Here is a 25,933-nt window from a genome sequence, read left to right on the forward strand (position 1 = left end):
CTTAACTGACTGCACCACCCAGGAGCCCCTATTATATTCAATTTCTTTCCAGATCTTTGCTTTGTATTTTTTATAGTATTAAGGTCAAACTCTATACATTTTTGTATTTATTTATCTAGCTTAACATTCACAAATACATTATTTTAATCTGTAAATAAATTTGAAAGTTGATGTAATTATTCTATAGTATTTATATCATAATTTCCTCATGCATGATCCTACTGGAAATTTGTTCCAAAATTTTTCGGTTATTATAAATAATTCTTCAAATAAATCATTGTTTGTTTTTCTCAGTTGTTTTTAATATTTCTTTATGATAAATTTCCAAGAGTAGAATTATTATACCCAAGAGTAGGAGTCCTAATATTAAGCTTATGTCCAATAAATACAAAAATGCACAAGTACAGAGAATGGAGAAAAGACACCGGCCATTATAATCATCAAAAAATTTACTGAGCACCAACTAGATCTATGACCACATTGGTCTCTTAATGATAACCCTTGCCTTTACAATTGAGTCAAACATTTTCTAACCATCTAACTTGTAAACAAGATCTACTAACAAATAACCTACAAAAACGAAGAGAGTGCAGTGTGTAAACATGACACTGCATTAGAATGTGCTGTGATAGAAGACAGAATATCAGCTCTAGAAAGAACTGTAATAACTTTGTGGTATAAATAAATTAAAGTAAAGAAACAGAATTTATGTTTTTAAGCTGTATAATTATAAAGGTTTGGACAAATAGATAAATGAACCTAAATAATTTAGGTCAAGATAAACTTAAAAAAAATTTTTTTTTCTGGCTACAGATATATTCAACACAAACAGTCCTCTCCAAACTAGGTTGCTGTCCAAGTTGACAACCATATTGCCTCTAAAGTGGAATTTAGTTGCTGAACCAGCAATGTGACCCAGTATTCCATCTATAGCTGTCTCTGTTGTCTTCCCTCAGTTGAGTCTTACAGGCCACTTGCCCTCTAGACCTTTCAGCAGGACTTTCAGTCTCAGGATGGCCGCAGCACCAAGTGGCAGGCAAGATCTCAGGGGGCAGATGGTGGTAATCATGGAAATTCTGGCTACTCTTCTTGGTTATGGATCAGCAGAAATAGCTAGGCAAACTGTTCCTTCATTAGCCTCATGACTTGAGAGATTTCTTGACCCTCATGACATGAAGGTTGGGAATGTTCTTGTCTGCCAACTTGGGGTGCTTTGGCATTTTGACATCCTTCTTGGCCACCATCACTGCCTCCTTAAAAAAGGAGTTTCTAAATCCAACAGTATGGTGCTGGCACAAAGTAGACACACAAATCAATGGAACAGAACAAAGAGCCCAGAAATAAACACACACGTATATGGTCAATTAATTAATGACAAAGGAGGCAAGAATATGCAATGGGGAAAGGATAGTTTCTTCAACAAATGGTGTTGGGAAAACTGGACAGCTGCATGCAAAACAATGAAACTAGACCACTTTCTTACATGATACACAAAAGTTCAAAATGGGTTAAAAACACAAATGTGAGATGTGAAACCATAAAAATCTTAGAAGAAAACATAGGAAGTAATTTCTTTTGACATCAGCCATGGAAACATTTTTGTAGGTAGGTCTCTTTAGGCAAGGGAAACAAAAGCAAAATTAAACTATTGGAACTAGACCAACAGAAAGCTTTTGCACAGTGAAGGAAATGATCAAATAACAAAAGGCAACTACTGAATGGGAGAAGACATTTGCAAATGACATATCCAGTACAGGGTTAATATATAAAATATATAAAGAATTTATACAACTTAGCACCAATACCCAAATAATCCAATTAAAAAAGGGCAGAGAATATGAATAGACATTTTCCCAAAGAAGACATATAGATGGCTAAGAGGCACATGAGAGGATGCAACATCACTTATCATGAGCGAAATGCAAATCAGAACCACAATGAGGTATCATTTTACACCTGCCCAAATGGCTAAAATAAAAAAGACAAGAAATAAGTGTTGGTGAGGTGTGGAGAAAAAGGGACCCTCATACACTGTTGATAGGAATGCAAATTGGTGCAGCCACTATGGAAAACAGTATGGAAGTTCCTCAAAAATTAAAAATAGGGGTGCTTGGGTGGCTCAGTTTGTTAGGCATCTGACTTCAGCTCAGGTCATGCTCTCACAGTTCATGAGTTCCAGCCCCTCACTAGGCTTTCTGCTGTCTGCACAGAGCCAGCTTTGGATCCTCTGTCTCCCTCTCTCTCTGCCCCTCCCCCACTTTCTCTCTCTCAAAAATAAATAAACATTTTAAAAAACATTAAAAAATTAAAAATAGAAGTACCATATGGTACAGTAATTCTACTATTGGGTATTTACCCAAAGAAAACAAAAAAAACACTAATTCAAAAAGATACATGCACTCCTATGCTTACTGCAGCATTATTTACAATAACTAAGATATGGAAGCAACCCAGTGTGTCCTGATAAATGAATGGTAAAGTAGTATACACACACGCACACACACACACAGTGGAGTATTAGTTATAAAAAGGAATGAGATCTTGTCATTTGCAGCACCATGGATGGAGCTAGGGCATATAATGCTATGCAAATTAAGTCAGAGAAAGAAACACCATATGATTTCACTCATATGTGGGGTTTAAGAAACAAAATCAACAAACAAAAAAAAAGAGACAAACAAACACCAGACTCTTAAATAGAACAAAGTAGTAGTTGCCAGAGGAGAGAGGGGTGGGAGGATGGGTGCAATAGGTGAGGTGATTAAGGGGCGTGTGGGTGGCTCAATAGGTTAAGTGTCCAACTCTGGCTCAGGTCATGATCTCAGGTTGGAGAGTTCAAGCCCCGTGTTGGGCTCTGTGCTGACAGCTTGGAGGCTGGAGCCTGTTTTGGATTCTGTGTCCGCCCCCGTCTCTCTGCCCCTCTCCAGCTTGTGCTGTGCCTCTCTCTCCTTCGATAATAAATAAACATTAAAAAAATGAAAATTAAAAAATAGGTGAGGTGATTAAGTGTACACTTGTCTTTTTTTCTTTTCAGACTGAAAAAAAATTTTTTTTACACTTTATTTAAGTAATCTCTACACCCAAAGTGGGACTTGGACTCAATGATCAAGGGTTACATGCTCTACTGACTGAGCTAGCCAGGCACCCAAGACTAAATTTCTCTTGGTGAGCACTGAGAAATGTATAGAGTTGTTGAAAATTATATTGTACACCTGAAACTAATACAACACTCTGTTGATTACACTTCAATTAAAAATGTAAAAAAAAATTTTTTTTAAAGACACAGAGAAAGCAAGTTCTACCAAGAAGGACTTTTGTTCCCTAAGTCCTTATCTTTTCTATCTGCAAGTCTTTTGAAACAAATAAAGGAGTTTGGGCAATATGTTTAAAAAGTTAATAAAAGAAAAAAGTTTATAAATGGCAATCCAGTTCTTCCTGGGCATCAACGTCACCAGGGGCTGGGGCTGGAAAGCCAAGATAAACTACTAAACTTACTCCTTTATAATGAAAATTCAGATGGTCTGCATCTTAGGACCAGAAGGAACTGTGGGAAGAGGACTCAGTCTTTTCTTGTTCTCCATATAGGGCTATTCTCAGGGAATACTCCAAGAGCTCAATTTCTTGGAAAGACTATGGTACTTGGGAAGGAGAAAAATCCTTTCCTAATCATAGCCGATTAGGAACAACAATATCTTAAAAGTCTTATTTCATTTATGCTTGCCCTAAAAATGGAAAGGACACAACGATCAATCTGTAGAATTCTCTAAACAACTATTTGTACTTAATCACTAAACTTCACCTTTGTATTAACCTATAAAACAGAGATGTTTTATTTAAAAAGATTTTTTTAATGTTTATTTATTTTTGAGAGAGAGAGAGAGACAGAGTGTGAGCAAGGGAGGGGCAGAGAGAGAGGGAGACACAGAGTCTGAAGCAGGTTCTGGGCTCTGAGCTGTCAGCACAGAGCCCAACTTGGGGCTTGAACTCACAAACTGTGAGATCATGACCTGAGCTGAAGCCGGATGCTTAATCAACTGAACCACCCAGGCACTCCAAAACAGAGATGTTTTAGTTGGGCCAGAGCAAATAGGATTTTACAGCAAGAGTTTCAGACCAAACAGGATAAATCACCGATCTGGAAAAAAAGGCACAAAATGCCCATTTTTTTCCTGGAAAATTTGGGAACACATTGAAGAATGTATCCCTGTTGGGGAGGAAAAATGGAGATCCCCTCCAATGTATTTTGTATTCTTTGGTAGCAGAGCCTGGAGCTCTAAGGTTTTTGGTTGCATCATGAATGCCACATGATATGGCCTCGAATACTTGGGCCCAAAACACTCAGTGCAAATGCCATTTTGCTAGTCAGGATAGACCTCCACCCTACCCCGAGTCAGCCTTTCATGTCCACATTAGACTAGCTATGCCCAGAATGCAATGGTATTACATTCTGGGTAGGAAAACTTAATGGGTCACAAATCCAGCCTTTTCTCCTCTTTGCAGAATGGTGCCTTAAATTTGCGTTCAATTTGTAGGAGGATCAAACCAGTGAGTGCGAATTAACCTCCACAGGAAGGACTTAAGGAAACAACTGCTTTCAGGGGAGGAGGATGAGGTGACAGAACTCCTACAAGGACCTTTTTTTTTTTTTTTTTTAAGTAAGCTTTACAACCAATGTGGGGTTTGAACTCAGGACCCTGAGACCAAGAGTAGTATCCTCTACTGACTGAGCCAGCCAGGCACCCTCAGAGATCAGTTTAAAATATGTAACTTTACTATTAAAAACACAAAAACAAAATCCTGACAAAAACAAAGCTTTCTCATGAACTTGCCACATCTCCACAATCCCCATCTTGGAAGAAAAAAAATGTGTTGGGGGTGGGGGCGCCCAGGGGGGCTCAGTTGGTTGAGGGTCTGACTTCCTCTCAGAGCATGATCTTGCAGTTCCGCGAGTTCTGAACCCCACATCAGGCTCTCTGCTGTCAGCACAGAGCCTGCTTTAGATTCTCTCTCCCCCTCTCTTCCTGCCCTTCCCCCACTTGTGCTCGCTCCATGTCTCTCCCAAAATAAACTTAAAAAAAAAAAGTAAAAAACATGGGGAAGAGTTTGTGCATCTTTTGAGATGACTGTGCCCAGCACACAGTGGGGGCTTGGAGGTTTTTTGTCAGTTTGTTTTTTAGTGATGGAGGTGCTCAGGCCTTGACCACTTACCGCTGCTCCTTCCGTGCCTGCTTCTTGGGCTCCAGGTTCTCTTGGTGCTTGTTCATCAGGCCGCACGTGGCACCTGTCTTCCTGGGCCGCAGATCTTCTTCCCTTAGTAGAATTTCCTGAGTTCTTTTTCTGAGTCTGGCTCGTGACAGCGAATACATGGGCTATGTTATTTGTGAGCAACTCGGATCTTGGAGAGGCTGCCACTTCATGGAGGCACAGCTGGGACAGCTCCACCTTCAGTCTTTCAGCTGTTTACGCAACTCCTCCTTGGTGCGAGGGGGTCTGGAGCCTTAATCTTGGCCAGTCCTGCAGAAGCCGCTGCCACTGAGGGAAGGAGGCCGAGGGGAAGAGCCAGGGGATGGTTTCTGAGCAGGACAGCACTGACCTCCGGCTGGACAGCACAAACCTGACCTTGTGGTTGATAATTGTGATACACACTCGGGGCTGAATCAGGCTTCCACTGGACCGCTTTGGTGTCATCTGATTTTGTTTGTCAGAAATGCTTTCCCAGGTAAGACTTAAAGAAAGTCAAAGTTTCCCCTCCCTCCCCCCATCCCCACAGATGAGGAGTTAAACTCAAAGGCCAGAGGAGAGGGCTGGTGGCCCATTGTTGCCAATCATGAGAACTTTGGCCACCTGCCAAATTCTAATATCTTTTAATTTCTTCACAGTCTATTAGGTGACATATGATATTTTTCAACTGAAAGAATTCAAAGTCACATGCCTAGAGAGGCACCTGGGTGGCTCAGTGGGTTAACTATCTGACTCCGGCTGGGTCATAATCTCGTGGTTCATGGGTTCCAGCCTCATATCAGGCTCTCTGCTGTCAAGGCAGAACCCGTTTTAGATCCTCTGTCTTCCTGTCTCTCTGCCCCTCCCCCACTTGTGTGTGTGCTCTCTCTTTCTCTCTCAAAATACGTAAGTAAACATTTAAAAATGCCCATAAAAAAATAAAGTCACATGCCTAGAGCCTTCCTATTTGGTCAGCCTCACCCATGTTGACCATGCATCACCAAAAATATCTTCTGTAGATATTCATGCTGCTAGATCCCTTTACTACTATCTTGGTTATGTGTAAACAGGAATCTTCTTTTGAGTCATAATTAATCTCTGGATAATAACTCATGAACTGTGGCTATAAGTTTCCTTTGTTAATAGTCTTAGATTCTATCTACTAAAGTAGAGCTAACAGAAATGGGAAAGGAAGGGGGAAATATTACTGTTGGACACATACTTCTTAAACCAGCTTAATCTGATTTTACTGTTTAATTGAACCAGTTTAACTTGATGTTTATTGTATCTTTGGGAAGCTAGGTAAAGAGACTTTACATAACTGCTGTCCTAATTTGCTGAGAGAGAAGTTCCTTGATTTGTTACTTGGTTCCTTAGTTTGTGTTAATTTAGCGCTGTTGACTTCCTCCATGAACATTCTATTACCACTCAATAATTAGTTGTGGCTGTGTTTTGGACTCAGCTGTTTAAGAAGGAAAAACTGAGAAGGAAATTGGGCCAAATTTATTCTATGAGGTGAGATCAAAATAGGAGTTGATCATAAGCAAAAAGCCAAAATTAAGTCAGGCACAAAGAAAACGTACAAGGTGATTATGAAGTTTGCTTAAAATAAATATGAATCTGCAGCAAATTGCATTTCTTTTCAGAGTCAGCTCAGGGCCAGCTGGCCGCCTGTGTTGTCCCTTGCAGAGTGGTAAATCCACTCAAGACTGAGTTCAGCTGTCTTCCCTCTGTTGTTTTTTTTAATGTGTGTTTTTTGTTTTTTTGAGATATCGCAAGCAGGGGAGGGGTAGAGAGAGGGGGACAGAGGATCCAAAGCGGGCTCTGCGCTGACAGCAGTGAGTCCGATGTGCAGCTTGAACTCACAAACATGAGATCATGACCCAAGCCTCAGTCGGAGGCTCAACCGACTGAGCCACCCAGGCGCCCCTGTCTTCCCTCTTGATTGAAGTCACCCAAGAATCCTTTTCTTAAAAGTCATGAAAAAAAGACAACGGAATCAGTTGTCAATGTCAGCAGGGGCAGTCATTTGCTCTTGTTTGTTTTTAAAAAGCCTTTATTTAAAAATTTTTTTAAAAGCCTTTATTAGGAAGTTGATTTCATGAGATTTTAGGCTGGAAGAAATCTGTATCAGAGAATGCTGAAAGACTCGCTGCCAAGCCAGTATCGCATACAGCCTAAACTGGGAAAGGAGCCTTCATTGGGATGATGGCCAAGGAGCTGGTCAGTTGTGGATGTAGCTTAAAAGGTCATTGGCTCAATTGCAAGAATGCTGGTAGCCTCAACATGTGCTACAAATTCCTTTCATTAGTCAATTGTTTTCGATTCTTTCCCACCAGGAACCTCAAGAGTATCTTTTGCCTGAGTGTACCATTCTCAGCTGATCTCTTTTTCCCTGAGATGTTAGGAATGATGCCCTGCAGCATCCCATGAGTCATAGGTCAGGAGGCAGGAAGTCTTCCAAGTTTTTTGCATATAGCCACCACCCTCCCTGTGTGTCCACACTCTCAAAAGGGCCCAGACGGCATTTCTGAGGCTTAGACCTAGAAGTATCAGAATTACAAAGATCTCAGAAAGCCTTCCAAGACAGGCACCAACCATGCTGTTTTACCTGGTACCGAGAAGTTTCCCGAGACACAGAACTTTCATTGCTAAAACTGGGACTCCTAAGCAAACTGGGATATGTGGTCACACTAGGCTCAACTGTTTTGCAGGGAAGAAACTGCAGCCCAGGAAGCTTGTTGCCCAAGCTAACAAAATTAGTCAGCGGCAGATCCACCATGCTAGAATTCAGTGCTCTTTCTTTGCTGGTACTTCCTTATAGTCACACAGTGCGTTGCACACAATAGGTGCTTATGTTTCTGTTGGTTGTTTTTTGAGTTTAGAGGAAGTGCTTTTAACAGATATGATAATTCTTAATTAGCAGTGATCTCACTCAGGGTCATGATGAATCAATTGTGAAACCAGGTCTCTATTTCTAGACTCTGAACAGAACAGAATGAACAAAGGGGAGGGGAGCTTGTGTTAAGAAAACACAAGGATTGTGCAAAGATGAAGAGGCCCATGTGTGCCGGTGGGCTGGGCAATACTATCTGCAGCTGGGAACAGAGAGAGAGACAACATTGAGGGTAAGCACCAAAGAGAAGGATGTACTCTTTCCCTGTCCTCGGAGAGAAGAGTATGGTAGGAAGAAAAGTGTCATCATTCTTCTGATAAGGGAAGAAATGTAGCCATGGACACACACACACACACACACACACACACCCATGTGGTAATGCCCATGTGATGAAAACACTGTATCAACTGACATTCATGGTTGTATGTTTTCCAAGGACTTGAAAAGAACCTACCTCCCAGCAGTGTTCTTTGTCCTACTAGGTCTGAGATCTGCCCTGTTCTTGCCAGTTTTCCCCCCCCCGATACTGAGTTTTTAATAAAGTAGCTTAAGTTACTAGGGATCATCAGCTGTTATACCTAGAGCTTTATGATAATTTGCCTAAACTCTACTGTAGCTCATTTGACTCAGTAATCTTCTTACCTGCAAGAGGCATTGGTGTTATCTGGGTAAGAGAAAAGGAGACAGCATTAGGAATGTGATGAGCTGAGGATTAAGACTGAGGAAATGACTCCTGGTAACAAAGGTCCAGGAACAATGTTATTGATCGTGGCCATTTTCTCCAACTCCTTTTGTGTGGTAGCACTTGGCACTTAATTCTTTGATCTGGGACGGAGACCAGGAAGGAAGTGGTACATGGAAACTGAGCAGCGTAAACAAAATGGAAGTGACTAAGGTGTTTTGACACTCATTAAGATGGGTGTTACTCTCAAAATGGAAGCCAGGCACCTCCTCTTCTATTCCACCACACCTTTTCCTGCTGGTGACCGGGGACAGAGTTACGTGCTAGTCTAATACCTAAAAACACAGGTGAACAAGAGACTGAATTGACCTACTTTGCAAATACCTGTTACAGTGTTAATCAGCAAACTGACTGCAGGCAGCGGTCACGTGGCCTCAGAGCCTCCTGCATCAGGCTGAATGAAGGCCAGGCTGGGAGCAGACGTCAGTAAGGATGGTGTTTCTGGGAAACAAGTGCTGGTTAAAAATGCAAATTATTGGCCCTTACCCCAGACATTCTGAATCAGACTTTCTTTTTCTTTTTAAAGTAGTATGTATGGAATTAGAGTAGTTGTATAGATTTACAGAAAGGTAGTGAAGATAGAACAGAGCTGCCATACATCACACACCCAGTTTTCACCGATTATTAACATAGTACGTTAGTATGGCACATTTGCCACAAGTAGTGAATCAATATCGATACTTTATTATTAAGAAAAGTTCATACTTTATTTGGATTTCCTTCGTTTTTGCCTCATTCCCTTTTTCTGTTCAAAGATCCCATCCAGAATGTCACATTACATTCAGTCATGTCTCCGTAGGCTTTTCTTAGTTGGGAGTTTTTCAGACTTTTCTTGTTTTTGATAACCTTGACAGTTTGGGAGAGTACTGGCTAGGTGTTTTATAGAGTGCCCTTCAGTCTGGGTTTGTCTGATAAAACCTGATGTTTTTCTCATAATTAGACTGGTGCTAGGGGTTTGGGGGAAGAAGACCAGAGAGGTAAAGTGCCATTCTCATCATAGCCTATCAAAGGTACACACTATCAACATAACTTATTGTTATTGATGTAACTGGATCGCCTGGCTTAAGTAGTGTTATAAGGTTTCTCCAGTGTAAAGTTGTTCTTTTTACCTTCCTGTTTCTTTGAAAGGAAATCACTATGTGCAACCCATACTTAAGAGATGGGGAGTTGTTTTACCTCCTTAAGTTTGGAATATCTACAACATAAATTATTTGGAATTCTTCAACATGAGAGATTTTCTGTTTTCTATCATTTATCCAGTCATTTATATTAAAACATTTTTTTTTTAATTTTTTTTTTCAATGTTTTTTATTTATTTTCGGGACAGAGAGCGACAGAGCATGAACGGGGGAGGGGCAGAGAGAGAGAGGGAGACACAGAATCGGAAACAGGCTCCAGGCTCTGAGCCATCAGCCCAGAGCCTGACGCGGGGCTCGAACTCACGGACCGCGAGATCGTGACCTGGCTGAAGTCGGATGCTTAACCGACTGCGCCACCCAGGCGCCCCTATTAAAACATTTTTTAAGTTTATTTGAGAGAGAGAGAGTGAGCGAGAGAGCGCATGCATGCACATGGGGAGGGGCAGAGAGAAGAGAGAGAGAGAATCCTAAGCAGGTTCCACATGCAGTCAGTCCAGAGACTGAAGCGGGGCTCAATCCCATGAATCCAGAAATCATGACCTGAGAACAAACCGAGAGACAATGCTTAACTGACTGATCCACCCAGGCGCCCCCGCCTGAAGGTAATTTTAATGAAGACTTTGGGGTCCCATGGTATTGGAAGAATAATGCTTTATACCTGGGGTTCTGAGTGTGTTCACATGTACTTTGATTTGATTCTCATTATTAAAATGTGAAGGAGAAAAAAACATTTTGTAGATGAGAAGAGTGAAAACTCAGTAAAGTGGCTTTCCTAAAATCACACAGTTGGGTATACCAGGGCCAACAGGCAGAAACGCAACACAGAATCTGATGTGTTTGGAGAACTGAAATAGCACTATTAAGTTAGATAACTAAAAAATCAGTCTGCTGATTTTAAACAATAAAGAATTATAGTCTATCAATAAAATTGACCTACACAAAGTGAGGTGCTATTCCCAGTACTCTTTTGTCCCATCAAAATAAACCATGTTCACTTTATATATTGTGCAACTACTATGTGCCAAGTATAGCCTGGTCTCTTCTTTACAACTGACTCCAGTTTTGAAACGTGAGAAATAAATATGTAGGAATTTGCTAAGGCTGCTGTGACAAATTATCACTACAGTAGTTCCTCCATATCAGGAGATAAGTTCCAAGACTCCTGGTGGATGCCTAAAACCATAGGTAGTACCAAATCTTATATACATACTATTGTTTTTCCTATACATGCATATTTATGATAAAGTTAATTTATAAATTAGGCACAGTAAAAGACTGACAAGAGTAACTAATAAGAAAACAGAACAATTATAACAATATACTGTAGTAAAAATTATATGAATGTGGTCTCTCTCTCAAAATATATAATTGTACTGAACTTCCCCTTCTTGTGATGACATGAGATGATAAAACACCTATGTGATGAGACAAAGGGAAGTGAATGATGTAGGTGTTGCGACACAGTGTCAGGATATTGTCAATCTAATGACCAGGAGGATCATCTGCTTCTGGACCACGGTTGACCTGCATAACTGAAACCTTGGAAAGTGACACCATGGATAAGAAGGGAAACAACAGAAGCTTACTCTCTCACACTTGTGAAGGCTAAAACTGAAAATCAAGTTGTTGGCAGGGCCATGCTTCCTCCAAAGCCTCTAGGGGAGGATCCTTCTTTGCTTCTTTCAGATTCTTGTAGGGCCAGGCATTTCTTGGTCTCCATAACTGGTAACTCCCATCTCTGCCTCAGTCTTCACATGTCCATCTTCCCTCTGTGTCTATGTGTCTCTGTCTTCACACAGCATTCTCCTCTTCTTACAGAACACTAGTGTGATTGGATTAAGGGCCACCCTACCTTAATATGACTGATATTAACTATCATCTTAACTATACACATTTGCAATGACCCTATTTCCAAATAAGGTCACATTCTGAGGTACTAGGTTAGGACTTTAGCATCTTTTTGCATGACACAATTCAACCCCTAACAAATTTGTGCCATAAAATACATCTTTTTTAAAATAGAGATTTATTTTTGTTTTTTTGAGAAAGAGAACACGAGCAGATAAGAGGGGCAGAGGGAGAGAGAGAATCTTTTTGTTTTTTTGTTTTGTTCTAAAATTTATTTGTTTTTGAGAGAGAAAGACACTGAGTGGGTTAGGAGTAGAAAGAGAGGGAGAGAGAGAAAGAATCCTAAGCAGGCTCCACACTGTCAGCATGGAGTCCGACTTGGCTCAAACTCATGAACCTTGAGATCATGATTGAGCCCAAATCAAGAGTTGGATGCTTAATTGACTGAGCCACTCAGGTGACCCAAGAGAGAATCTTAAGCAGGGCCCCCCACCGCCAATGTGGGGCTCAATCCCATGACCCTGGGATCATGACCTGAGCCAAAATCAAGAGTCGGACACTCAACCGAGTGAGCCACCCAAGCAGCCCAATACACCCTTTTAAAGTGTGCTATTCTGTGGTTTTTATTGTATTCAAAAGGTTGTGGAGCCAATATCACTAATTTCAGACTATTTTCTTCATTCTTCAACCCATTAGCATTCCTCCCCTCTCACCCTTCCCTAACTCCTGACAACCACTAATCTACTTTCTGACAATACAGAATTGCCTATTTATAGGCATTTCATGTAAATGGACATTTCATATAAATGCAATCATATAATGAATCATCTATATTGTAACATGTATAAGTACTTCATTCCTTTTTATGGCTGAATAATATTCAATTGTATGACTGTACATATATACATACACATTTTCTATATTCAGTTTCTATATTCTGTATTTCTATATTCTCTATATTTCTATATTCTCTATTCTATATTTCTATATTCTATATTCAGTTTCTATATTCATCAGTTGATGGACACTTGGGTTGCTCCCACTTTTTGGCTATTGTCAATAATTCCGCTATAAATATTCATGTACATTTTTTGTGTGTTTTTAATTTTTAGTTTTTTATTTTTTGAGTAGGCTCCACACCCAATGTGGGGCTTGAGCTCACAACTCTGAGACTAAGAGTGGCACATGGCACACTCCTGAGCCAGCCAGTTGCCCCTGTGTGACTGTTTTTAATTTTTTTCATACCCAGGAGTGGAATTGCTGGATCACATCATAATTATATTAACTTTTTGAGAAATGAGCCAAATGTTGTCCAAAACAACTCTACTAATTCTCACCAGTAATGTACAGAGGTTCTAATTTCAGCACTTGTTATTTTCTTTTTGATCATAGCCATCCCAGTGGATATAAGTGCTATCTCTTTGGGTCTGATGTTGCACATCTTTTCATGTGTATATTAGCCATTTGTATATCTTCTTTTAGAGAAAGGCCTATTCAAATCCTTTGCCCAATTTTAAATTGTCTTTTCATTATTGAGTTTTAAGAGTTCTTTATATATTCTGGATACTAGACTCTTGTTAGATATATGATTTGGAAAGCTTTCTCTCCCATTCTGTAGATTGTCTTTTCACTTCCTTGATGGTGTCCTTTGAAACATAAAAGTGTTTAATTTTGATTAAGTCCTACCTACCTACTTTTTAACTTGTGCTTTAGGTGACATAGCTAAGAAACCATTGACAGGCACTTTAAAATGATTGTAGAAAATGATTATGAAACTAAAATAATGAGATATGCTAGATAGGTTTTTAAGGAAGAGTATGGAAACTCCAATCTTTTTTTTTTTTTTAATGTTTATGTATTTATTTTTGAGAGAGAGGGGCGGCGGGCAGAGAGAGAGAGAGAGAGAGAGAGAGCAAGCACAAGCCAGGGAGAGTCAGAGAGAGAGGGAGAGAGAGAATCCCAAGTAGGCAGAGCCCGATGTGCGGGTCGAACTCACAAACCACGAGGTCATGATCTGAGCTGAAGTTGGACACTTAACCACCTGAGCCACCCAAGTGCCCCCCCCAACCTTTAAAAATAGTTCCAAACTGTTCCAAATGGGTTAGGCATGTGTGTGCTCAGAGACAGATTCTAGGGTGATTTCTGGAAGTTCCAGTACATATTAAGAACATTAATCAAACAACTAAGGAAACATTCGTATCATAGACAATTCTACAAAATTTTTAATACAACATTAAGACATCAGAATGGTCACATTACTGAAAAGAAAAAGCATCTGCAATGAAGAATGTAGCAAATGGCAGAGTACCCTGACTGGAGAACACCCCTGACTGGAGAATAGGAAGTACATTGTCTAACCACTTCTCATTTGATGTTGACAATGGGCCTGTTGACTGCTGAAACAAAAGCATTTCCATAACTTAGAAAATCTATTTTTAATACATGTTTGTGTTGAAAAAATGGTTTAGAAGATGTGTTTCTAGGAATTGCCTGACACAAGGGAGGAAAGGTATGGGAAGACCAATCACCCTGGCAATTCAGGGAGTGGTGAGCAATTTCCCAGCATTTGATTATAACATAAAAAGTGCACAGCTTTGTTAAAATGGGAAACAAGTAACCAACAGAAATACTAGGGTTTTTAGGCCTCATTGTGTAGTAGAGAGCCTCAGTTTCGGCTGCATATGCACATTCTTTTTCTGAGGCCACGTGCATTACCTTCAATAATAGCACTAACAAAGTTGCTCTTACATACTTTAAATTGCTTTTAAAAATATCATTTTTGTTCCTTCTTGGAATATTTTATTTCATAAAGCAATCCATTACTTCTGATACGTGTTGGGCATGTATATATTCATTCATCAATTATTCTTGCCTGTAGATATTTTTTCAGGAAAAAAATGATTAAATTTTGATTCCATCAAGCAAAACACTGTCAACATTATTAGTTTTTCACTGGCAGTAATGACCTATTTTCTTAAAAAATATGGTTAGAATTCTTTAAAAAAAAAAGGTTTTTTGGAATACACTAGTTAAAGAATGATATGTGAGTGCGTACGAAGAATGGCTACAAGTAACCAGACTTTTCCCCCAATAGCCCGTGGAATCATCATTTTATAGAGATCCAAAGAGGAAAGCCAGCAGGAGTCCTACCCAAACAGAAATGCAATGAAAGGAATCTAGCTCCTCTGAATATACAGAAGCTGGGATTGTGTTTGTGTTCTGTACTGGATATAACCAAAACAGCCCCAAATTCCCCATTTCCTCAAAGCTAAAAGCACAGGCCTGCATCAGTTAAATAGATGAGTAAACAAGAAAGTCAACACAGGACAATTAATTAACTAGTGGATGATCACCGTCAGCAGGGAGTTGGGAGAATGTTATTTCTAGCAAACATGGAGGTAAAACTCTCCTGATAAACTGAGGCATTGCAAGGGCTAACAAATTATTTGTAAAGAAAGTATATTCAACTGATAGAGAAAATGCAATATATGTAATTACCTTGGCCCTACAGTTATAAATGTCAGTGGACTCTGGGAAGATACATACAGGCACGCTGTCGACGTTTTAGGGTTGTTAGCTTTAATGCAATCATTAAACTTCCAGAAATGATCCAACGTTTTAACTTTATAGGTTTTATAGTTTTTTTTTTTAAGTTTATTTACTTATTTTGAGTGTTTATTTACTTATTTTGAGCAGGGGAGAGGCAGAGAGAGGGGGAGACAAAGAGAATCTCAAGCAGGTCCTGCACTGCCAGCGTGGAGCCTGATGTGGAGCTCGAACTCACGAACCATGACATCATGACCTGAGCCGAAATCAAGAGTTGGACGCTTAACCAACAGCCACCCAGGTGCCCCAGGTTTTTTGTTTTGTTTTGAGTAGAGTATTTCTTTCACATGTTGTCAGTTGTGTATTAACATCATCATAGTTTATCAGTTTGAGGGTTGAAATTTCTTCCCTCTTAATGCAAACTAGTAATAAAAAGACAAAGGCAAATCTGTAGAATATGGCATAGAGGGAATTCTCCTCAAAATTAATGTTACAAAGAACTGCTGGGTTTTGCATTTATTCCATCAAGTAAGTACTATTCTCTAAGCCTGTATCTTATGATATTCCACGGACTTCCATGAAGTCCATCCTATAAGCCTTGTTTTTCTTCTCTGGGCTCCCATATCACTATGTTTATAATTATTTAAGTTTATTTATTTATTTAAATGTTTACTTTTGAGAGACAGGGAGGGAGAGGGGAGAGAGAGACAGAGAGAGAGAGAGAGAGAGAGAGAACGAGAGAACGAGTGGGGAGGGGCAGAGAGAGAGGGAGACACAGAATCTGAAGCAGGCTCCAGGTTCTGAGATATCAGCCGAGAGTGTAACATGGGATGCAGGGATTCGAACCCACAAACTGTGAGATCATGACCTGAGCTGAAGTCGGATGCTTAACTGACTGAGCCACCCAGGCGCCCCATGTTTATTTTTTTATTTAAGTACCCTACACCCAATGTGGGGCTTGGACTCACGATCCCGAGATCAAGAGTCACATGCTCTTCCAACTGAAACAGCTAGGCACTCCTATGCTTATAACACTTACAGGACTTATTGTATTGATATAAGTGCTATAATGTTCCCTTTAAGGTTGATGTTGAAGTTCTCTCTTAGAGAAGTAATATTTTACTTCAATGCTCTATTAACAGAAATCCAATGTTATTTTCTTAGTCTTTCCATGATAAGCTTGGAAACAGTGGCTTAAATAGAACTGGATTCCACTGGTAAATTTGGCTCTATTTCTTCTCTTAGAAAAATAAAAGCTCAAGACAAATATACCACTTTGATTCAGCCAAGTTACTAATCAATATATTTCATTATGAAGAGTTACTAAGCTAAGTCTAACTACTTTATCACAACTAGAGACTTTTTAAAATAAAAACAGAAATAAACAATTTTTTATGTATTTTTCAGATTAAACTATTCACCTTTAAACAAATCAAAACTTACATCAATATCTAATCATATAAACTGTTCCCATGCAAACTGTGGAGGACACAATTAAAAAACAAAACGTTTTCCTATTGACTAGAAAGCTTCTGGTCACAACTTAGAGAAATACACCTGAAAACACCTTCAGCAAGGAGTGAGGAAGGCTGAGGGAATGTGGAGCCCTTGAAAAGAGAAAAGCTACCCTTTGACTGCCATAGCACTTGTTTTGTCTCCAGCATGGACCTTGGATCCAAAAGATGGGTTCAAATCCCAGGTGTGAAGCCTTAATTTCCCTATCATTAAGGATACACTAAGGATATATTCAGTGTTGTATTAAACAAGGTGTTACATTAAAAAAAAAAAAAAACCTATAGAATAGTGCCTAATTCAAAGTTCCTAATTCCATGATACTTGACATATATTTTCATAACTACAGATATTCATGTAACACCTTTACCCAAACAATTCAGGAAACGATATCATTAAATGATAAGTAGAAGTCTTAGTATTTCTGGGGGACCATAGGTTCACAGTGCTTTTATTAAATCCAAGTTAGTTAACAGAGTGTAGTAATGGTTTCAGGAGTAGAATTTAATGATTCATCACTTATATTTAACACCCAGTGCTCATCCCAAGTGTCCTCCTTAAGGCCTATCGCCTAACCCCCACCCACAACCCCTCCAGGAACCCTCAGTTTATTCTTGTATTTAAGAGCCTCTTATGGTTTGCCTCCCTCTCTGTATTTATCTTACTTTTCCTTCCCTTCCCCTATGGTCATCAATTTTGTTTCTTTAATTCCACATGTGAAATCATGGTATTTGTCTTTCTAGTAGTGACTTATTTCACTTAGCATGATACATTCTAGTTCCATCCACCTTTTTGCAAATGGCAAGATTTCATCCTTTTTGATCACAAATAATATTCCATTGTGTGTGTGTGTGTATATACACACACCAAATCTTCTTTATCCATTTGTCAATGGACATTTGGGCTCTTTCCATAATTTGGCTATTGTTGATAGTGCTGCTATAAACATTGGGGTGCATGTGCCCCTTTGAATCAGCATTTTTGTATTCTTTGGATAAATACCTAGTAGTGCAATTCCTGGGTTGTAAGGTAGCTCTGTTTTTGATTTTTTGAGGAACCTCCATACCTTTCTCCAGAGGGGCTACAGTAGTCTGCATTCCCACCAGTAGTGTAAAAGGGTTCCCTTTTTTGTGCATCTTTGCCAACATCTGTTGTTTCCTGTGGTGTTAATTTTAGCCCTTCTGCCAGGTGTGAGGCGGTATTTCAACGTGGTTTTGATTTGTATTTGTATTTCCCTGATGATGAGTGACATTGAGCAGTCCATTCATGTTTTGCCCATTTCTTCACTGGACTGTTTTGTGAGTGTTGAGTTTGCTAAGTTCTTTATAGATATTGGATACTAGCCCTTTATCCGATAGATCACTTGTGAATATCTTCTCCTATTCAGTTGGTTGCCTTTTAGTTTTGTTGATTGTTTTCTTTGCTGTGCAGAAGATTTTTTATCTTGATGAGGTCCTAATAGTTCATTTTTGCTTTTGTTTCCCTTGCCTCTGGCATCGTATGTGGAAAGTAGTTGCTATGGCCAAAGTCAGAGAGGTTGTTGCCTGTTTTATCCTGTAGAATTTTGATGGCTTCCTGCCTTACATTTAGGTCTTTCATCCATTGTGAGTTTATTTTTGTAAATGGTATAAGAAAGTAGTCCAGGCTCATTCTTCTGCATATCATTGCCCAGTTTTCCCAGCACATTTGCTGAAGAGACTGTCTTTATTCCATTGGATATTCTTTCCTTCTTTGTCAAAGATTAGTTGGCCATACATTTGTGGGTCCATTACTGGGTTCTCTATTCTGTTCCATTGATCTGAGTGTCTGTTCTTGTGCCAGTACCATACTGTTTTGATGATTACAGCTTTGTAGTATAGCTTTAAGTCCAGAATTGTGATACCTCCAGCTTTGGTTTTCTTTTTCTTTTTTTTTTTAAACATTTATTTATTATTGAGAGACACAGAGAGACAAAGAATGAGCATGGGAGGAGCAGAGAGAGAGGGAGACACAGAATCGGAAGCAGGCTCCAGGCTCTGAACTGTCAGCACAGAGCCCGACGCGGGTCTTGAACTCACGAGCAGTGAGATCATGACCTGAGCCGAAGTCAGATGCTCAACCAACTGCGCCACCCAGGCACCCCTGGTTTTCTTTTTCAACATTACTCTGGCTATTCTGCATCTTTTGTGGTTCCATACAAATTTTAGAACTGTTTGTTCTAGCTCTGTGAAGAATGGTGGTGTTATTTTGATAGGTATTGCTAGGAAATCTTAATCTTTAAGAACAAACTAAATGGGATGCCAGGGTGGCTCAGTTGATTAACCATCCCACTTTGGCTCAGGTCATGATGTCACAGTTTCTGAGTCTGAGCTCTGCATCAGGCTCTGTGCTCTGCTGAAGATCCTGTCCCCTCTCTCTCTGCCCCTTCCTCACTCATGCTCTCTTTCTCTAAATAAGTAAACATAAAAAAAAAAAAAAGAACTAAATGAAACAGACAAAAGAACTCAAAAATCAAATTAGTGAGTTGTATCCTGAGAACAACCCAGTCTAGCATTTGCCTTGACAAAGAAGTAGATTTCTGAGCTGAAATCCATCTTGTATCAGTACAGTTCAACAGTGATTAAGTATCTACTTGATGCCACAAAGGCAATTACAAAACACAATTCCTCCCTTGAGAAGGTGGTCTAAAAGGGAGATATTAAAATGCAATGCGATGTTCCATGCACAGAAGAACATGTAAAATATTATAGGAACACAGGCGAGGAAGTGGTTAAATCTGCTTGGTGTAAGACGGGGCTAAGAAGTGTTAAGGATAGTTAACAAGGAGAAGTGGCATTTAAACCAAGCCTAGAAGGAATGGGAATCTGCCAGATACAACAGAGAGAAGGGCATTCAGGTGAAGGAAACAGTAAGTGTATACTCAAATTTGCACAATTAGGAAGATAGAGAATCCAAACCATTGCTAAGAATGCTTCAAAGAAAGGGCTCCTCTAATAAAAATATCAAGTTTCAGAGAAGGTATATTATTTGCTCCAGAGAATTGATTTTCTGGAATCTGTGAGATGAATCAGTCATCTTTTGTAGGCAAAATAATCTCAAATACAAGAATGATAAAGAAAATTAGCTTTATTTATGTAAATTAAAAAACTGATTGTAGTGTTAGATTTTGTCAAGTGTTTTCATTCTGAACAATTTACAAGAGTATTTATATACAAACATAATAAAATAGAGTACATCACATTGTTCTTTCTTGACTCAAAGTATTTTTTCTCAATTCTGAACATGCCCCTATCACTCCAGTTTGTAACTTTTAACAGGGAAATGCTATGTTGTGACATAGTGCTTGATTCATACATATAACACTGAAGTGGAAGGAGAGTCAATGATCATCAAGAGTTAAAAAATATTTTTTCAACCAATATGACTCTATCTTTAGGTTTTTTTCTATATTAAAATATGTTTCATAAAAAAACATACTTGCATTTGTTGATGATCTAAATTTGTTGTTTTACATAAACCCATAGTTGACCTAAATATAGATGTGAATCTATATTAAACTCATTGATATGAATGTCTGTCATAAATGAAAATGAACAAAATTGTCAGGAAGAGAGGCAACAGAAAATCCTCTGAGAAATTAAGTGGAGATGCCCTATTGTATTAAAAATAAGTAAAATTTCCATTTCTTGAACCCAGTATAAGCCAAACCAAAAGGTGATGAAAAGCCATGATATTTATAGACACCAGATCTTAAGTTACACTGTAGGGCTGTAGTTAACTTGTACTACTACATATTGTATAATTCTAAACCAAGTTTCCTAAATAGTTTTCCAATCATTTATGTTGTTTGAGAAATTCAAGAAAGTTTAATATAATTACTGAATAAGGCAGAATTTTCAATCAGCAATTGGGATACACTATAAATGCAGATAATTTATACTAGAGTCTAATCTGTATCTGTCAAAATATTAAGTATACCATAATATGTATGGACTGTCAGAAGAAAATCATCTCATTTTTAAAGCAGTGGGCTGTTTAGTACGTTCAATTTTTTAGCACTTTCTTGAAATTCCTGGTGAGAGCTCTGTGGTTTTACTAAACTGAAAAACAAAAAACCCACAAAAAATGTTAAGTTTGACATTACTTTGAAAAGTCACAGCTATTTAAGACAATCAACCAGACCTCCAAGTGCACTTGTGTCTAAAATGTCACTTTTGTCCCCAAAGAGAAGTAATCAACTATTTTATTAAGGTGTTTACTATTAAAACAAAAAAAAAAAATCAGAGGAAATTGGTCTTTAATTGGATGCTTGCATTCTTTCCAGGGTTCTTGGTATGTTTAGATGTTGGTATCTTGACTTTGACACTTTCCTGATTGCCCTTGATAGCAGCCTCAAGGCGGGCTTTCAGGGCTGGAGAAGAAGCCATTACATTTTTAAAAACTGAAGAATACTGAGGCCCAATCTGCATGAGATGTTGCAAAGCAAAGTCATGTAAACTTTTCATTATGGAAGTTGCTGATCCCAGAGTATTATCATCCAAAAGGAAGGAAATGAGGATGGGCAGAAGACAGGCCACCAGCTGAGAACCTGGCAAGTAAATAAATGATATAAGTTCTGGGTTGAAGGGTGTAAATGTTCGTTATACAAAGTTGTAAACTCACTTGATCTGTTGATCTGTACACGTTTTTCCCCACTGAAGGGGGAAGAAAAATCCTTCTAATCTCTCAAATTAACACTCAATAATATCAATACTGGGTCAATAATATCAATACTGGGAATTAACCACTGACCTTTAATGTGGAAAAATAATGTTAAGTGACCAACAGAATGTTTTACATTTAAAATAACATTAAGTTTCTGATTTGGGACAGGTTTTTATTTAGTATGAATTTAGTGATGACACTTACGGTGCTGTTCTTCAGCAATGGCTACAAGTGCTTCCAAGACCTTTATGCCTTCTTGAAAGATCTGAAGCTCAGTAGTGTCTTCTGGCTTTCTCTGGTCTATTTCTTGCAATTTTTCCACAATCGAGGATACTAAAGAGTAAATATATGGGTAGGAAACAGCTGGATTTGGATATTGGAAAATAGAAAGTAGGAGCTGATAGGTCTTGATTTGTACCTAATCAGGGAAGAGACAAAAATAATATAAACTGTAAATATAAATTTACGTTTATATTAACATGCAGATTGTAATGTAATTTTTATAAAAAGAGAATTAAAAACTGTGAATTAAAAACTTTTTTAGATAAATCTCTTAAAAAAGGCGTTTAAATTTCTTAAGTTTATGTATTTATTTTGAGAGGCGAAAGAGCCCATGCAGATGAGTGGGGGAGAGGCAGAGAGGGAGGGAGAGAGAATCCCAAGCAGGCCCTGTGCTGTCAGTGCAGAGCCTGAGTCGAAATCAGCACTCCCATTGAAATTTCTTTTTTTTTTTAATTATTTTTTTAATGTTGGTTTATTTTTGAGAGAGAGACAGAGTGTGAGTGGGGGAGGAGTAGAGCGAGAGGGAGACACAAAATCCAAAGCAGGCTCTAGGTTCTGAGCTGTCAGCACAGAGCCTGACACGGGGCTCGAACTCACGAACCGCGAGATGATGACCTGAGCCGAAGTTGGATGCTCACCGACTGAGCCACCCAGTTGCCCCAAAATTTATTTCTTAATTTATCTTTAATTTTGGAAGTCCAAGTGCTAACAGGTATTATAAGTGGGACAACAGGCCCAAAACGGAGTCACCTGGGAGAAGTCCCATGTCACCAAACCAAGACTCAGTGCCTAACTTAATTATAGTTTCAACCTCTCCCAGTATTGGAATCTTAAACCAGTCAATCCATAATTACCTGGTCAGCACTAGTGAAGTAATCTGCCTGACAGACCCCGGATATCACCCTCACCCAAGGAAGGTGGCTTTGCCTAAAACAATCCACTCTTTGCTATTAACTTCCGCATCCCTCCCCATTCTGTCTAGAAATCTTTGATTTTGTCCAGCTCTTCAAAGCTCTTTTCAATTTGGATTCATTTCATGAATCGTTGAATAAAGCCAGTAAGATCTTTAAAATTTACTCAACTGAGGGGCACCTGGGTGGCTCAGTTAACCATCCAACTTTGGCTCAGGTCATCATCTCACAGTTTGTGGGTTCGAGCCCCACACTGGGCTCTCTGTTCTCTGTGTGGTGCCCGCTTCGCATCCTCTGTCCCCCTCTTTTTCTGTACCTCCCCTGCTCATGCTCTCTCCCAAAAATAAATTAACATTTGAAAAAATTTACTGAGTTGAATTTTGTTTCTTGACAGATTTGGGGCAATGTGGTGCCAAGGAAACTTCTGAAGGTTTCAGGGACAAGGAGAAACACAGGTTGGACTGGTGGTTCGGTCTACAGTCACCCTTTGTTGGGGTCTTCTGGTTCCGCTCCTTCCCCAGCCCTCATTTCCACACTGGGAATTGCTGGTGGTGCACACAAGGGCTTCTACTGGCCAGTCCGCAGTAACATCAGTTTTGTTACTCCTGGTGTGTTAATGTGCACATGAAGTAAAGGCTACTGCAGATGGAAATCTAGGAAGCCAAAAAACTGCAAAATTGGTAGGCACAGGTGGAGTACATAAAAGTGTCAGAGTGTTTGCTACGTGACTCTAAGACTCCTGTGTAGGATAAACTGATCATGGAGTGGGTTAGACAGACACAGGTTACCCACCAACCTCAAGAAAATTTCTTTGCAGCAAAGTACACTGTAAAACACCACACAATCCCCAATTCAGCAGCACATCCTTCATAGGTATTAGTTTGGCTCCGAGAGACCCAAAGACTTCAAAGAAATGGGATCCTTAAATTCCAAAAAGTTAAGCACTGCACCTCTGGCACACCTGCTTATGTCTAACAACTATTGTCTCTGTAGCCATAAAGACCTACAAAAATGGCAAAATCTTACCAAAGGCAACCTAGAATTACAATGGCCATTATGGAGAAAGTGCCAATTAGACAAGGTTATTTATGTAAGACATGCACTTAAAAGCAAGGGTTCCCAAATTCAAAAAGGATGGGATACCAATTTTAACTGTTATGCAGAAGCTTCCAGAAGGCTTCAAGATTCCAAAATAGCTTCACTGAAAGTTTCATTGCAAAAAGCAAATAAAAATTAAAGACACAAAAGGTATGTAAAACAACACTTCCTGCACTGCAGCCCCCTGGGTGCCCGTGATCAAAACCCTGGCACAGAAATTGAGGTCTCGTTTCTAATTAATTAACTGAGATACTGGAAAAAAGATTGTTCTTAACAGTTTTGTGCAAATCCTTGAATACTGATTTGAATGTCCCCATATGGGCCCCTCCCAGAGCTGACGAGATTCTGAGGGAATTTCTGGTACACTGCTATGTTATTCTTTAAATAGACAAGGAAAATTGTCAAACAAAATTAAAATTGATGGAAACCTCACCACATCCTGGTAGATACTGGAGCTACACTGTCTAGGTAAATCCCATTCACGGCCTGCACACGGGATCCTGGCCAAACTGGTAGAAGCCAACTAAGGAGGATAATCCTTACCAGAATCCACTCTCCCAGATCTCTGTAGTAACCAGGAGAGAGAGGAATATAAAACATCTTTTGCACCCTCTTTGAGGATGCCTTTTGAATTCAAGGGGTTGTTCGATATGGCCAGGAATATTTACTATTTGTCCTAGCTAAAACCTTACATAGTATTTGAAATAACTTTTTATAAAAGTAACTCTATGGTTAGAAGTTGGCCAAACCGGAAGCTGATTTTCAGAGCCTAATGAGAACATTTAAGGATTCCTTCCCTAAGCTAAAATGAAACTATGTGCCCACTAAAACATTCCAAAAACACACAACTCTAAAACACAGGCATCTTTTGATTTCCATCTCTTTGAATATCTTCCAGATATAAGAGAGCAAACTGAAGATAATGTGGCTGCACAGGTGGGTCAAGCTATGAAGTCTTTTAAGTTGCAAATCAATTCTTTGAGGAATTAAAAGCAACCATCCTTACTTTACAAACCTTTGCAAAACTAGAAATGAGGCTCCAGAAACAATTCAAAATCTACCCATCCTTTTTATCAATCTAAAAACCTTCCCTTTTATAAGTATTGTAAAAATTCAGGCCAAAGGGAACAAAAGTCCTTTCTGGAAGAACTTGCATTCTTTGCAGTGCCTTTGAGATGTAAATAGTTTACCAGGTATTCTTTGGGAACTGTTACCTAGACCATCCCCAATTCCTAGGACTGAAGGAATAAAAAGGGAGAAAGGCTTTTAAAAAATATAAACTGCTATACAATGGAATATTAGCCATCAAAAAAATGAAATCTTGCTATCTGCAATGATGTGGATGGAGCTAGAGAGTATTATGCTGAGCAAAACAAGTTAGAGAAAGACAAATATGATTTCACTCATGTGAATTTACGAAATACAAGCAAAGGGCAAAATAAAAGAAACCAACTCTTAAGTCTAGAGAACAAACTGATGGTTACCAGAGGTAAGGTGGGTGGGGGAAGGGCAAAATAAATGAGGGGGATTAAGGACTGCACTTATCATGGGAGCACTGAGTAAGATTCGAGTTGCTATACCTTTCACCTGAAACTAATATAACATTGTATGTTAACTATACTGGAATTTAAATAAAAACTTAAAAAAAATATATAAGCTGCTATAGAAAATCCCATGCCACAAATCTAGTCCACAGCTTCCATAAGATTATCTGTCAAGACAAATCTTAAATGTCTTTTCTACAAATATTAGTAAAGAAAACTTTAGCCATTTGAGCAGATAACATTATCTCAGCAGGCAGAAACACAATGTGGACCCAACTGCTCTTTTTAAAAAATTTTTTAAAAATGTTTATTTATTATTGAGAGAGAGGAAGAGAGAGACAGGCAACACAAGAGGGTGAGTGTATGTGTGGCAGGGGGGGTGGGGAGGGGGAGACACGGAATCCGAAGCAGGCTCCAGGCTGTCAGCACAGAACCCAATGTGGGTCTTGAACCCATGAACTGCAGAGATCACAACCTGAGCTGAAGTCCAATGCTTAACCGACTGAGCCACC

At 39.2% G+C, this 25,933-nt stretch overlaps 1 protein-coding gene and 1 long non-coding RNA gene across 9 annotated transcripts in view; one reads left to right on the plus strand and one right to left on the minus strand.

Moving 5' to 3' along the window:
* LOC131517065 (uncharacterized) overlaps window positions 1-21,324 on the plus strand; it is a 71,022-nt gene extending 49,698 nt beyond the window's left edge. Inside the window, exons 2-3 of the long non-coding RNA XR_009264364.1 lie at window positions 15,542-15,701; window positions 21,207-21,324. This is a non-coding gene — a long non-coding RNA (uncharacterized LOC131517065). The remainder of the gene's footprint in view (window positions 1-15,541; window positions 15,702-21,206) is intronic.
* Window positions 19,991-25,933, minus strand: part of HEATR5A (HEAT repeat containing 5A) — a 121,256-nt gene continuing 115,313 nt past the window's right edge. For all 8 annotated transcript variants that reach the window (XM_058738745.1, XM_058738744.1, XM_058738742.1 and 5 more), the window contains 2 exons: window positions 21,791-22,004; window positions 19,991-21,470 (listed from right to left, as the gene is read on the minus strand). In XM_058738745.1, the coding sequence (XP_058594728.1) occupies window positions 21,163-21,470; window positions 21,791-22,004 (522 nt within the window). In that variant the 3' untranslated portion in view covers window positions 19,991-21,162. The remainder of the gene's footprint in view (window positions 21,471-21,790; window positions 22,005-25,933) is intronic.

This window comes from Neofelis nebulosa, chromosome 7 (genome assembly GCF_028018385.1).
Source record: "Neofelis nebulosa isolate mNeoNeb1 chromosome 7, mNeoNeb1.pri, whole genome shotgun sequence".
In the NCBI taxonomy this organism is placed as follows: domain Eukaryota; kingdom Metazoa; phylum Chordata; class Mammalia; order Carnivora; family Felidae; genus Neofelis; species Neofelis nebulosa.